Source organism: Chrysochloris asiatica, unplaced genomic scaffold (genome assembly GCF_000296735.1).
Source record: "Chrysochloris asiatica unplaced genomic scaffold, ChrAsi1.0 scaffold00053, whole genome shotgun sequence".
NCBI lineage: Eukaryota > Metazoa > Chordata > Mammalia > Afrosoricida > Chrysochloridae > Chrysochloris > Chrysochloris asiatica.
Window position 1 is genome coordinate 10,132,364 of NW_006408571.1, and position 15,769 is coordinate 10,148,132.

The 15,769-nt window shown below is 40.5% G+C and overlaps 1 protein-coding gene across 1 annotated transcript; it reads left to right on the top strand.

The window, feature by feature from the left end:
• The first annotated feature begins 12 nt into the window (after nt 1-12).
• On the top strand, nt 13-11,953 carry CHMP5 (charged multivesicular body protein 5). Its single transcript, XM_006863031.1, has 8 exons — nt 13-128; nt 1,031-1,135; nt 2,502-2,548; nt 5,547-5,640; nt 5,773-5,844; nt 8,003-8,111; nt 10,034-10,146; nt 11,903-11,953. Exons 1-8 carry the CDS (start codon nt 60-62, stop codon nt 11,951-11,953), a joined length of 660 nt encoding a protein of 219 aa, XP_006863093.1. The 5' UTR covers nt 13-59.
• Nucleotides 11,954-15,769: the final 3,816 nt, after the last annotated feature.

The following is a 15,769-nucleotide window of genomic DNA, read 5'->3' on the forward strand; positions in this document are numbered from 1 at the left end:
GACTTTATTTCCGTTTCTGATTTTGATCCAGTGTTTGGGTTTCTTCTAGGCCGTACAAGATGAACCGATTCTTCGGAAAAGCAAAACCCAAGGCTCCGCCTCCCAGCCTGACTGACTGCATTGGCACGGTGGGCACTCGACCAGCCTAACTCGGTTCTGGGTCGCTGGGCACCCCTGACCCTGCCCACTCCTCACTCCCGGCTCCTACTGCTGATTCCAATTCCCGGCCCCGGGCCCATTACATCTTCCCCTCTCCACCCTACCTTTGGCCCAACACCCCTGTTACCCAGGTCATGCCTGAAGCCGCAAACAAGGGACTCCTTACCCCTCACTAACTGTACCCATGCCATTCTGATGTCCACTGTCTCATCCACTTGCTCTCGCCTTAATCTCCTCACCCCACCCAGCTCTGGGCCCATACTCGCTTATTTCTTCCAGTCCGACCTCTTGCTTCTAGCCCTGGGAACCTATGACCTCGCCCACCTCAAGACTTTCAACTTGATATTCTATGTCTACATTACCTGGAACTCATTAACAAAATTCAGAACCCTGACCTCTCGCTTTAACCACCCATCTCCTGCTTAGGAAATGCCGTAAGATCTATAACCCTTGTGGGGGTCCACTGCCATTAGCCTATTTCACACTCCCATCTGATTGAGCCCCTGGCATGCCTAGTCTCCCTTCCAGGGAAGCCTCAACTCAGTTTTTAAGTGCTGACTTAGCGACTCTATATAGGGTTTTCTAGGCTGTAAATCTTTGCGGGAGCAGAAAGCTTCATCTTTCTCCTGCTCAGCGTAGTGATTCTCAGATGATTTTTCTGCCTCAAGACACCCTGGAACATCAGTATCTGGAAGTGGTATATAGTTTGTAAACGTCTCCAGGTGTTTCTGTTGAAACCCTCCCCCCACTTTTGGGAATCACTGTCTTGTACTCTACCACAGGCTTTTCTTCCATATTCTTTTTTCTGCCCCTTCCCATGTTGGTGTCTTGCAATAATTACCACTGCCTCTGGTTTTTTTTCCCCCTCAAGGTGGATAGCAGGGCAGAATCCATTGACAAAAAGATTTCTCGACTGGATGCTGAACTAGTGAAGTATAAAGATCAGATCAAGAAAATGAGAGAGGGTCCCACAAAGGTAAGGCAAATGGCAGCTGCTTCAGAATGTGCTATGGCAGTGTAATGTGAGCCTCCAATAGAAATAGGGCCTGATGGTGGGGGCTGATGAGAGATACAAGAGAGATGCTCACAGTCTGGTAAGGACAAAACCTATGTAAGGGGTGTATCCTTAAGGAGCCAGATGGGGAAGGAGGTTTGGACTAGTGAAAAAAAAGATTCTGATTGTATGTCCAGAAGTGTGTACCTGAGAATTAGCATCTTCTGCTGAGGAGCTGGCAATCTGAGTAATGGGGTTGGGCCAGCTAGTCAGGCCAGATAAGTACAACAGACTGGTTAAGGAGGTTCAGTGGCATATTGGGGGAAATCACTGAACTAGGAAAATAGTATTTCATTACTACCTATGAGCTATGACCTTGATAAAATCAGCTACCTGTTATTTTCTTCTATTAGGTAGGAATATTGTGTACTGTATTTAAGTGTATGGATTGTGGGTAAAGAACTACCTTGATCTTTCTAAGCTCTGTAACTTATTAGTCTTGTGACCTGGAGCAGGTTATTTAACCTCACTGAGCCTGTATCCCATCTGGAAAAATGGAGTTAATATCTACTTCATAGGGTAAGAATTAAATAAGGTAATTCATGTGACCTGCATAGCACATAATACTCAGTAAATGTATTTATTATCATCTGAAAGTATTACCTGCTTTTCCTTCCTTTTTGGAGGAGATGGAAAAAAACTGATGTATAGAAATATAGAAAGGGGAGTGGGTGAGGTTTTTTCTAGCCATCTTAATTGGATGATTTGAATTGAAGGGTGACCAGAAGCAGAAGAGGCCACCTAGGTTTGTGGTGAGAGTTCAAACTGTGGTGGTAGTCATGAGAATGAGGATAAAAGGTCAATTTGAAAGTGAGTTCTGAAAATCGTTAATGGAGTGACTGTGCATGGCAGACAGCAGAGGGAAAAGGTAATGTTGATGGAAAGGTTCTCAACTTGGAGATGGGAGCACCTTGGGTGGCCATTGTTAGTCATTTTTAAAGTAAGAACAGATTGAGGAGTTTGAGCATGATGTGTTTTGACTTGATAACTGATGTCCAAAGTGGGGAACCCCCCTGAAGCAGCTAGCCATCCAGAATGGGTACTGTTAGGCCAGGGAGTGAAGATGTTCGTTGGGGAAAGGTAAAGAAGTTAACTGTACTGAGATGTAGGATGTAAAGACACATGCTAAGGCTTCAAGACTTGATCTTAAGACATCTGTGCTTGGGAGGGGAAGACCAGAAACCAGGAGAAAATCTATAGATATGTGAGTTTGGGGGTATAAGAGATTTCTTTTATTATATATATATTTTTTCTGTTTCTTTTCATTAAAATCTGTTTTTCCCCCTAGAATATGGTCAAGCAGAAAGCCTTGCGGGTCTTAAAGCAAAAGCGGATGTAAGTTATGAGCGTAATATCCTTCTCTCTTTCAGGTTTAACCAAAGAGGGAAAAAATTGTCTTTTATTCCTTTAGGTTTCCATATCACTTAATAAGCATTCTTGATTTAATTGCAAATAGGGAAAGGGTAGGGGATGTTGTTTTCGCCTTGCATGTTCAGCAACATCTGTTGTTTTGTTGTGTTAAGTGCCTTCAAGTCAGTTCCAACTCATAGCGACCCTGTACAGGGTTTTCAAGGAGCAGCTGGTGGGTTTGAACCGCCAACCTTGTGGTCCAGTGCATTATCCTGCAGTGCCATCCAATAGACCATCTTGTGATGTAGGAGATATTCTATATGTCTGTGGTGCCCAATCCGTTAGTTACTAGTCACACACAGCTATTAAGTACTTGAAATATGACTAGTGTGACTAAAGAAATGGATTTTAAACTTTATTTCCTTTTAGCTATGTAAATTTAAGTCATCATATGCAGCTAATAGCTATCTTTTTGGATTGATCAGACCTATAGAGTGTGGTTCTCCCATTAAGCGTGTACCTACTTTGCTTTTTTTCAAGTTAGGAATCCTGAATATATGTTGTCATCACCATAATAGATCTAAAGGTCCTTCATTTGCTTTATGTCCGTATGTCCTGATGGAGCCCTGGTGTGGTGCTGCAGGACAATGCACTAAACTGCAGGTTGGTTAGAACCTCACAGTCAACAGTTCAAACCCACCAGCCGCTCCAGGGAAACCCTAGACAGGGTTGCTGTGAGTCAGAATGACTTGACGGCACTTAACACAACAACAACATATCTTGATGCTTGAACAGAAGCCAAATAGTATCTTTGATGCTTACCCCTGTAGGCTGACCAGCTGAGATCCTCTGCAGGGTTCTAGAGATCATGTGGAGTCTGATAGGAGCCAGCAAGAGTACATACTAAAAAAGCAGCTCAGCTTTCTCAGTATGTACTATGTATTTGGAGCCTTAAAAATAGTCTTACCCTACAATATGAGGAATCTAAACAATAATACTTAGGAATTTTTCCCCATATGTTGTATTTTTAATGTCTTTTGAGAAACCACATAACTGTATAAAAAGTTATAGTGAATTGAATAATATTTTACAGTTGTTTATATTTTATCACACCAGCATCTATATACAGTTTCCGCAATGGCAGTTTCTATGTACCACTTACTCAGTCTAGAGTCAAAGAATCCTGCTGGTGTAGTAATTAAGCTCTCAGCTGCTAACCAAAAGGTCGATGGTTCGAGCTTACCAGTAGCTTCACAGGACAAAGATGTGGCCGTGTGCTTTTGTAAAGATTACAGCCTTGGAAACCCTGTGGGGCAACTCTACTCTGTCCTCTGGGATGTTGTTGTTGTTGTTAAGTGCCATGAAGTCAGTTACAACTCTTGATAGAGTATCTGATGCTCTAAATCTTTACAGGAACAGAAAGCTTCGTCTTCCTCCCTCAGAATGACTGGTGGGCTTAAACTGCCTGCCCTATGGCTCACAGTCCACTGCTTATCCTCTAGAGCCACCTCATTCCTGAATGTATACATGAGGAGTACAATATGTGTAGAAATTGTTGAACAGGAGCCTGTTTTTCTAGGTACACAATTTTGGTACACTTTCACCCAAAATATTTTAAGAAATAATTTTACCCTTTTTGTTGTTGTTATGTGCCATCAAGTCGGTTCCAACCCATAGCGACCCTGTATAGGATTTCTGAGGAGCAGCTGGTGAGCTTGACCCACCAACCTTACAGTTCAAACCGACTTTGCAGTCCAATGCATTGACCCATAACACCACACCAGGACCCTACACCCCAATAATCTCACTTCAAGGAATTTATTATAAGGAAATCATCTAAACTTTATAAAGTCATATTCCAAGTCAGATTATGTTGCAACATAGAAAAAAAGCAAATGGTAAAACAGTGTTATAACTAAAATACATACTGTTTTAGGCTGGATTCTCTACAGGAGCAAAACCTGTGCGTATGTATTATTTATTGTTAAGTGCCATCACGTCACTTCCAACTCATAGTGACCCTTTATATGGTTTTCAAGGCTTTAAATCTTTGAGGGAGCAGAAAGCCTCATCTTTTTTCCATGGAGCAGTTAGCAGGCTCAAACCATGGATCTTGTGGTTCGTAGTCCAGTGTAGAGAGAACCACCATGCTCCCATATGTAGAGAGGGAGATGAGAGGGACTTTGTATCAAGGATATTAGTCACATATTTATAAAGGTGGGCAAGTACCAAGTCCAAGGATCAGGTATCAGGCTGGAGGCTTCTCCTGACTCACATAGATATAGGGGCTAATGAACACAAATTCATATAACAGACCATTGGCTGCAGAGGCGAATGAATCCAAGATCAGCAGATAAGCTGATAGGCTGCTAACAACTCCCAGGATTAGCACACTGGCTGACTTCAACGAATCGCAGGTCAGTTGATGAGCCAAATACAGAATCGAGACCCAGCCAAAAGCAAGGCAGCTTTCACAGCGGCTACATATACTAAGAGCAGATCTTACCAACAAGGAAGCTTCCCTTCAATTGACCGGCTGCTCATAACAGATCTTACCATGAGGAATTACTAGGTCTTAACTGCCAAACCACTAAGAATCCTGGCCTAGCCAAGTTGGCACAAAACTTGGAGGAGAACATATAAAACAATATATTGTTGCTGTTGTTAAGTGCTGTTGAGTCTGTTCTGACTCAGAGTGGCCCTGTATAGGGTTTCCAAGGAGCGGCTGGTAGGTTTGAACCACTGACCTTGTGGTTCAAATTGACCCTGCAGTCCAGTCAGAGCTTATACTACAGCACCACACCAGGACTCCATGTTGTTGTTGTTGTAAAGTGCTGTTAGGGTGATTAAATTGTTGGGGTTTTTTGCCAGTATAATTGCTTTAAGGTTTATGGAGTGGTTTTTTTTCCCTTGAAATTCTCTCATTAGTGTTAGAACTCCTTTCTCTGGTTTACATTTACTGTTCTCAACTGACTCCATAAAGGTACGAGCAGCAGCGGGACAATCTCTCCCAGCAGTCATATAACATGGAGCAAGCCAATTACACCATCCAGTCTCTGAAGGACACCAAGACCACGGTACTCTCAAATCACCTTTCCCCATGATTGGTCTTTTGAAGTGTTATTTTTGTTTTTTTCCTGCAGTATTTAGAAGACAGACGACTAAACTTGTCTTTTTAAGACACTGTTTTCTTTGATCTTTTCTTTTAGGTTGACGCTATGAAACTGGGAGTAAAAGAAATGAAAAAAGCATACAAGCAAGTGAAAGTTGACCAGATTGAGGTGAGATATGTCCTAATTTCTAAAAGAATCCACAGGAGTGTGATGGGAAGAGCACAGATGAAGGATTAAATCTCTGACCTGCCGTTTACTAGTAGAGTAACTTTAGGAAATGGTGCCTGAGGTCTCAGTTTCCTCAAATGCCAGGTTCATAGGTAGCGCACTATTCAGTGAGAAGATGGAATAAATGAGCTCATCTGTGTAAGTGTACAAAATAAGCACCTAATAAATGTTTGCTGTTTGTCTCCAACTCAATGATTTTTCATTTGTTTCCTCAGTTATAAACTAGTGATGCTATGACTGTCATGAGTTGGTAAATGAGGGTATCTGCCTATCTGGTGTAGAGTTGGTTCTTTTTAATAACAGTGTCCCTTGGTCTTTCATATTAGCATTTCCTGATTGGGGAGGTGAATCCTAAGAGCTTCGTTGCTCTCTGCTCTGTGTGGTGAATGTGATGAGTGGGGCCTGGCTGGTGGAAAGAGGTATCCTTTCTGCATATTTGATAGTGCTCTTTACCTCTATCCTGTTGACTAGAATGTGTCTTTCCTTGAGGGCAGGGAATCAGTGTTGTATCCCCCAGTGACTAGCTCGCTCAGAAAGTCCCATATTTTATGCAAATAGCATGCTCATTATATGGTTTTTACAAACTAAACAACCCCTTCATGCTTTAGTCTCTTATACATGTTAGTGCTTGAGCGTGTTGCATGTGAAAATACGTAATTTGTTGCTTGGTGAATTAATGAACAAGAGGCTGTTAAATGAAATCAGTGCTGTGGGATTCAAGCAGTGTTTGTTGGATGAGCACTTACTGTGGCTTTGGGTATCTTTTTGCCTCTACAGAGGTATCCCTGCCAGTGCTGCAGTCTTTAACAGGAGAGAAAACATTTGCTGTTTTACCCAGACTTTTTTTTTTTTTTTTTTTTTTTCCCAGTACCTCCTTAGACTGTCCTTGGCTGTTTTCTAGTCTCCTCTTACGTGGAATTAACTTCAGTGATGTTTTTCAGGAGATTCACTAAAAATAATGTCTGTGTGTACTTGTTTGTATAGTATCATTTAGTAATAAAATATGAGATAGAATTTTAGTTTCTTAGGGTTCTCTGTATTTTATTTAGAGTTATTTAATATGAACAAAATAAAAACTTTGGTCTTACTGGTTCTTATATGTTTTTCCATCTTCCACTTATGGTTGTCTCCTTGCCTAATTATCCTTTTCTGTCCCTCCCAGATAGTTTGCCAGAATAGCAGGTGGAGAACCCGTCTCCAATTCTTAGTGTGTATATGTGACTGTCTTGTAATTTCATCTTTTGGTTGGGTTGTATATTTTGAATTCCATTTATTAGATTTGTTTTCCTAAAATGTTTTATTTGTAAACCAGTCTCATCCTTTCATAGGTCTCATTTGTGTCTGTGTTTTCTGTTCTATTTTATTTTTCAGTTTCTGCGCATCACTGTTGTTTCTACTTTAGTCCTTGTTATTTGTTTCCATATTGAACCAACTAACTCTTTGTGTATATGATTTTTCCCCCTGTGTTTGTCTTAGAGTCTTTTGCTAAAAATCCTATTTACTTGTGATTTGGGGAGATCTGTCTTGATATGTAATAATATAACATAAGTTGACTTGTTTAGCTTACTTGATGCTATTTTCACCTCTTTTAAAATTCAGCCTGTGCTTCTCAGGATCGCAGAATGTTAAATGTGTGTACATTGTAGGAGATTAGTAGTTGAAAATGCAAGAAAAACAAGACTTTTGCTTCTATCCTTTTCTCTTTTTTTGAAAAACAAGCATACTGTGATTCAGGGCCAGGAACAAGCTGTCAAATATTTTATGTTGCTCTAGAAATTCAAAGGAGAAAGGTGCTGCTGATTTGGACCTTCTGTCTTAATCTTTCCCCTTCTATTTGGGGTTTCGGTAGAAGAAGAGCATATTGTTGTTCTGTACATTCTTATCATAATAGAAGTAATAATAATGCTTATAAAATGTTTGGTGTTTATGTATATTGTTATAATAAATCCGTACAGTAGTCTTATGAGATATGGCTATTAGTGGTCCCAGTTATGTGCCAGGCATATCATATGCCATATCTTTCTAAAATTATTCATTACTAAGATTATGAGGCGAGAGTAGGAAATCAATGAAAACCCTGCCACATGTATTTCTATAGGATCTACAAGACCAGCTGGAGGATATGATGGAAGATGCCAATGAAATCCAGGAAGCCCTGAGTCGTAGTTACGGCACCCCAGAATTAGATGAAGATGACCTAGAAGCAGGTAAGTTATAGGAAAAGCAGTATATGCCGAGCTTTAGAGGCGGAAAATTGTAACTGCCTGGATGCTTTGCCCAAATGCTATGGGAAATTCTTATGAGTGTTCCCGGGAAGTGATTTTGTGGTATAATCTTTAAGCAAAGAGATCATGACGCAGGCACATCGGAGCGTACGCTTCACCAGCAGCTCTGGGATGGACAAACTCCAAACGAAGGTCTAGCTAGGCAAAGGCCCCTAGAGCTTGATATCTACTATGTCATCTACACTTTCTTACCCTGCTGTTTCCTTTTGCATTTATTTTCCCTGTTTTCCTACTTGGAGTCCTCTCCCTCAAAACAGAAGCAGACCAAGAAACTATAGTTGGCAAATACTTAGTGTGCATCTACTATTACTATATGCCAGGTACTATGCTTTGTGCTGGAGATTCCACATTGAAACAACATATGACTTCTGCATTCATGAAGCTTTTCCTCTAGCAAGGGTGAGAAAATAGTTTGCTTCAAGTAACTAATTGTAATTAATTACAAGAACAAAAAGTATTAAGAAGGGTAAGTATGAAATACCCTGGGAGCACGAAACAGAAATCTAACCTGGTTGGGGGTGAGGAGAATGCATGGGCCATTTTCTTGAGGAAGATACGTTTAGCCTAAGACATGAAAGGATGAAAAATGGAGATGGTTAAGTGGCCTTAGGAAGAGGAGTCTAGAAGTTACTGCTATAGTTCATGTAGAAGGTGATGGTGGCTGAGACTACGGTGGTGGTAGCAGAAACGGAATAGGCAGATTCAAGAAGTGTTTCAGAGTTTGAGTGGGTAAAACTTATTTGACTGAAGGTGGAAGAAGGAAAGACCAGGTTGGCTGTCAATTTCTAGTATGAGTATCACTAGATTTTCTGTTGCGTGATTCTGCCATAGTACTGCTCTTTTCTGTCTCCATGGTATGTTTCTGCCTAGAATTCTCTGCTCCCCACCCCTGCTCCTTTTTCCCAAGTGGGCACTGTAGAATAAACTTTGGATTACTAACCACAAAATCAGTGGTTCAAACCGAGCAGCCACTACTCAAAAACCCTATACAGGATTGCTATGCGTCAGCGCTGACTCAACGGCACTTAACAACAATAGCAACAAACTAAAAATAGGAGCCCTGGTGGCGCTGTAGGGTAAGTATTGGACTCTTAATCACAAGGTCTGCGGTTCAAACCCACCAGCTGCCCCATGGGAAAAAGATGAGGCTTTCTGCTCCTGTAAAGATTTACAGTTCTATAAATCTTTACAGTAAATCTTTGCTATAAAGACAGCACTTAGCAATAAAAACTACCACGAAGTTCTGCAGCCTCAGAAACTGTATAGCAGCACTATGAATCAGAATGGACTCGATGGCAGTGAATGAAACTAAAAATGGCACATTTTTAGTTTAAGGGAAACCTGGTAATGTCATTCCTCCAGCCACTCCAACTTACTGATCCCTGGACTTCTTTTTAGAACTGATTTCATGCAGTGATATAGCCACACAGTTCATAGCCATCTCAAGCCTCCTGTACCTTCCTGCTTTCAAGTTCATCAAGAATTGAGAGAGAATTTCTTCTATTTGTTAGAGTCCGAATTTCTTAGTTTGAATTGGCTAACTAATAACCCTGGAAGCTTCTAATGAAACCAAGGGCCTTGTAAACCTGTGGGGGTTGGTGGTTTTGTTTGTTTGTTTCATTTTGATCTTTGTATTCCCCCCTCCCGCCAGAGATTTCACCATACTAGTTCCTTTGACATTTTCATATAATAGTCATCTTTGATTTTGAAAATAGGAATGAATAGTTCCTTTATTTTTATATTTAAATTTTTATCTTGCTGTAAATAACATCTAACTTTCTTCACATTAGCTGCCAGTTCTCTTGCTTACATTAGTTTTGAAATGTTGATTGTGTCAATCTCAGAATTGGATGCACTGGGTGATGAGCTGTTGGCTGATGAAGACAGCTCGTATTTGGATGAAGCAGCATCTGCACCTGCGATTCCTGAAGGTGTGCCCTCTGATGCAAAGAATAAGGTGAGAGCTCTTTTCTGTATGTACGAGTATTTTCTTTGCAAAATGATTAAGGTTTATGCTTGACCACCAGTTTAGGAGCCTAAGAATTAGTCTTGAGTTACAACGTGGAAAGACAGTCTCGGCCATTGTTTTGGGGACCCTGTGAAAACCCAGCCTTTTCTGTATTGGATTCACTGAGGCCCAGGAATGTTGTTATACAATGATCATTGGTACAATATGCAAATTCACTCTTGTGAGTTTCCACTGGGTGCCATTTGTCTGTTTTTCATTTCCTGGGAAAGTATCAGAAGAGCATGCATGAGCCAGATGGCAGTGTAAAATCAAGTCACACTGCCCAGACTCATTAGTTAGATTATGTTGCTGTTATTAAGTGCCTTGGAGTTGGTTCTAACTTGTAAAGAACCTGTATAGGATTTCCAAAAGCAGCTGGTGGGTTTGAACTGCCAACATTGAGCTTAGCATTCCATTGCTTATCCTGTAGCACCACACTAGGACTCCAGTTAAATTATAGGGATTAACAATTTAGAATAAAACTTAGTGTAAAAAGATTCTGATCCTCTGCCTTCAGTCTCACTAGATGCCATCTCTCACCGTCATCCCAAAGAAGAAACAAAACCAGTTACACCGTAAACCATGAATATTTTCCTCAAGGGCTTTAATTTCCTATGCGGCATGTCTTGTAGCACAAATTGTAACAAAAGTAGCAGTAAATTCTAGTTGGATGTTAAAAAAAAAAGATGTTGATCCAACCAGGTAGTAAAATCAGGACAGCTGAGTATCAGTCTCAGCCCCGGCACTAACTCGCTAGGAGACGTTGGGCAAATCATTTAAAATGTGCACAGCATAAGTCTAAAGAACCCTTGAATGGGAGCCATTTCTACTCTGCCTTCATTCACTGTGTGACTTGGAGCATATTAGAAATTCGTATTTTATCTCTGAACCTAGTTTGTTTTCCCCACCTATAAAATGTGGGGGAAAGGTACATAAAGTAAGTAATTTTCAGGGCCCTTATAGTTAATTTCTATAAATGTAGGTCTTCTACTATATCCTCCCTTCTCCTTAAAGCCTGAAATCTTATGTTTCTCTTTAAGTCTTACCTTTATCTATCCTACCCACAGCCCCATCCCCACCTTCTCTGACCACTTAAAGGTTTCAAGTGTGTCAGTTACTTTTTCTTAGTATACCTGAAATTTTTTATTAACACTCTCAAATCCACCTTTTCAAATCCCTAGTAGCAAGTCCCTGGGGTACCTGTTACTTCCTGAGTTAAATGGACTATTGAGATTGATAGTACTCTCACTGTCTATGATTTTTAGTAAAGGATGGTAATAGAAGTGAGTGCTGCCCTCGGGTACAGCTCCTTCAGGGATTTGAGAGGCTACAAAAATCTTTCATTTAGTTTACAGATCTTTGTGAAGATGCAAATCTAGAGGCAAGGATCAACAACTCTGCCTTTCCCCTTAACTCCCCCGCCTCCTTTTGCCCTTTCTAGGTTTGCTCCTGCGTTTCTTTTTCTCCTTCTTTCACCTGCTTTACTTTTCCATTACTCTGCCAAGAATCACCTTTTTGACCCTCTACAGTTCTTTTCCTAATTCATCCCTTCCCATTTACCTTTCATAAAATAGCTTTCATTTTCTGAACGGGATTTTGGTTTTGATTGATAAACACTTGGAAATTAGATTTTACTATTGTTTGTAATCATTTTATATCTGTTTAAAAAAAAATAGTGGCACTAAAAATGACTTGTCTTCCACAGGATGGAGTGTTGGTGGATGAATTTGGATTGCCACAGATTCCTGCTTCATAGACTTCCGTCATTCAAATATATTGTGTAAAATAAACATGTATTCTGGGGACTGGGAAATCACTTTCCAAATTTGCCATAACAGATTTAGGTTTCTTTCCTTTCTTTGAAGGAAAGTGAATTACTTTGCTTTTTTTTTCCGTTAAGAGACTCATCGCTACTTTCTTTGTACTGAATTTTTATTCCTTTTATCTTATGAAAGACTAACAAAATCATTGGCTGTGTAAGACTTGTTTTCGTTCATTAATAATCTGAAATAAAATGAAGGAAATGGGTATCATTAAATTTTATGACAATGTAACTTCACAACCTCAACATGACCTGAGGTATTAATTAATAAGATGAGATCATTGGGACTGTTCATCTTATGATTCAAAACCATTTTCTGTTGTAGCATTATGTTGTTGTTGGTAAGTACTATCGAGTCAGTTCCAACTCATAATGACCCAAATAGGATTTCCAAGGAACAGCTGGTAGGCGTTTATAGGTTGGTTAAAATGTTGACCTTGTTTGATGGGTTTTGTTGTGTCTTGTGAGCAAGTCCTTACTGTGTCCAGTGTTGGAATGAAATTTTCACTACTGTTTCATGAGTGGATATTTTGATTCTGTGGTTCCTTCAGTATTGCAGCCTGACTTGTAATCAATAATGAATATTTCTTGATATTTAATGTATAGGACATTTATTTATACTTAATAAATATTTTTCAAAAGGATATCATTTTAATAATATCACTTCAACCTAAAAACTCCAGTAAAGAAATCAAGTTGAACCAGCAGCATTGTGGTATAACAAAGAGAGCAATCCAAGCAGTGTGTCTGCTCACTGCCATGGCGGGACGTGGCTCCTGCAGCACAAGAGGCTTCTTCAGGGCCCAGCTTTTGCAATTGATGACAGCCAGTAGTCCAAGACTTCTGCCTCTTCCCACACCCAGGTGGTTTTGTAGCAGAGGGCCTCTGGTGAATCGCCTTCCTATGAGTGTCCTTTCCCAGCACCCTAGAGGTGGATCTTTGGTAAGTATTGTGAGACTACAGTGACTCTGCAAGCCAGTGAGCCAGCCAAACCTTCTCCAACAAGGTCTGCATCTCATCTCTGGTGACTCTTGTACACTTCTTCAGCCCTAGGGGTAATGGCTGCTCCTTAAATTTCCTAGAGTTCTCTTTCTTTACTTCTAACTAGCCAATCCCTTGTTATAGTTCATAGTTGTTTAATTAAACTTTCCCTGTTGACAGAACTGTAGTTTCTCTTGATTAGACCCAAACCCTAGTGGTGGTGGTGGTGTGCCGTGGAGTCAGTTCTGACCCATAGCAACCCTGTACAGGGTTTCTGAGGCTGTAAATCATTACGGGAACAGGAAGCCTCATCTTTTTCCTGTGGAACAGCTGGTAGTTTCGAACTGCTGACCTTGTGGTTTGCAGCCCAATATGTAACCACTACGCTACCAGAGCTCCTTAGACCCAAACCCTACACCTGGTAATTTCTAAAACTGACAGTAAGGTTTGTTTTTTTTAAAATGATTAGTCAAAATTAAGAAATTTATGTTTAACAAGGGATAAAGAAAATGGACTTAATGGAATGGAAGAAGCAAACTGAAATGTCTAAAACTGACAAGGAATTGATATCTAGAATATACAAGGAAGTCTTTCAAGTGAGGAGAAATATAGCAACCCCAGCAGAAAAATGGGCAGTGAATGTGAATAAGCAACTCAAAAAAGAGGAAACCCCAAAATTAATGTGAATAAGGAGACGTGATTTGTGGGCACCTAAGGTGTACTGGTGGGGTTGTGGACCTTGGCCAGCAGGCCCAGGTCACCACAGCTGCCATCTTACCTGCAACCAAGCACCCATTGCAGACAGCTGTGCAGCCCAGCCCCAGTACCAGCTCAGTGCTGTTAGGCATCTTCTGCTGATGAACACAGAACCGCTGATGAACACAGAACCAACATGGTTTTTCTTTACTCACATTGATGCTAAGTAGCCACTTGTAACTAAACTAAAATTTCCAGTGAATAAACCTGACTGGACTCTATAAACTCATCAATAAACTGAGTGGTACCAAACCTGTTTTGTGGGCACATCAGGTTGATAAGTATGTTGGATGTGACTCAGAACTAAACCTTTGTCTTGTGGAATCTGCTTGTGAATTTCAAACTCAAATCTGGATCGTTATGTTATCTGAAGACTCAGTAGCTATGTTAAGCCAGTGTGGTCTGACTGGGTAGATTCCAACTCATGACAACCCCGTTTGTGTCAGAGTAGAACTACACTGCACAGGACTTTCAATAGCTGATTTCTCAGTAGATTGCAAGGCCTTCCTTCTGGGGCACCAGTGGTAAACTCAAACCTTCAATTTTACAGTTAGCAGTTGAGTGTCCTAACCATTTGCACAAACCAGGGACTCAATATAATTCAAATAGACTCAGTTAAATATGAATATGTGACCTAGAAATTCCACTCCTAGATATGTAACCAAAAGACTTGCAAGCAGAGATGCAAAGACTTGCATATCAATGTTATTGAAGGACTATTCACAATAGTCAAAAGGTGGACATTACCTAAGTGCCTATAGAAAGATAAATGGATAAAAAAAAAACGTACATCTATACATAAATAATACTACACTACTATGAGAAACGGAGTCTTGATACATGCTACAATATGTAGAGAGCTTGAAAACATACTGAGTTAATTACATCAATCACAAAAAGACAAATAATTGTACTTGTCAATCACAGAAGTCAAATGTATAAAGATCAGAGTTTATTAGTGGTTACAGCTAACAGAGGCGTGAGGGGAAAAGGGGCAGTAACTGTTTTCTAAGTGCTTAGTTTTGGTTTATTGCTGTTGTTGTCAGGTGCCACTGAGTCGGAACCAACTCATAGCGACCCCATGCACAGCAGAATGAAACATTGTCCGATCCTGGGCCAACCTTACTACCGCTGCCATACTTGACATCATCAATTATGCCACTTGGCCGATCCAACTCGTTGGGGGTCTTCCTCTTTTTCTCTGACCCTCCATCTTACCCAGCATGACATTCTTCTCCAGTGACTGTTCCCTCCTGACAGTATGTCCAAAGTATGAGAGACGAAGTTTAGCCATCTTGGCTTCCAAGGAACACTCTGGCTGCACTTCTTCCAAAACAAATCTATTGGTTCTTTAGGCAGTCCATGGCACTTTTAATATTCTCCTCCAACACCACAACTCAAAGGCATCAATACTTCTACGGTCTTCCTTATCCACTGTCCAGCTTTCGCATCCATATGAGGCTACTGAAAATACCTTGGCTTGGGTCAGGCGCTCCCTAATCCTCAAGCTGACATCTTTGCTCTTCAACACATTAAAAAGTTCCTGTGCAGCAGATTTGCCTAATGCAATACTTCGTCTGATCTCTTGACTGCTGCTTCCACGAATGTTGATAGTTGATCCAAGAAGAATGAAGTCCTTGACAACTTAAATCTTTTCTCTGTTGATAAGAAGGTTGTTAATTGGTCCAGTGGTGAGGATCTTTGTTTTCTTGACATTGAGATGCAATTCATACCGAAGGCTGTGTTCCTTGATCTGCATCAGTAAATGTTTCAAGTACTCTTCACTATCAGCAAGCAAAGTTGTATCATCTGCATATCATAGGCCGTTAATGAGTCCTCCAATCCTGATGCCACGTTTTTCTTCAAAGAACCCAGCTTCTTGGATTATTTGCTCAGCATACAGGTTGAATAAGTATGGTGAAAGAACACAACCTTGTTGCACACCTTTCCCAATTTTAAAACATTTAGTGTTCCCATACTCTGTTCGAACAACTGCTTCTTGGTCCAGGTACA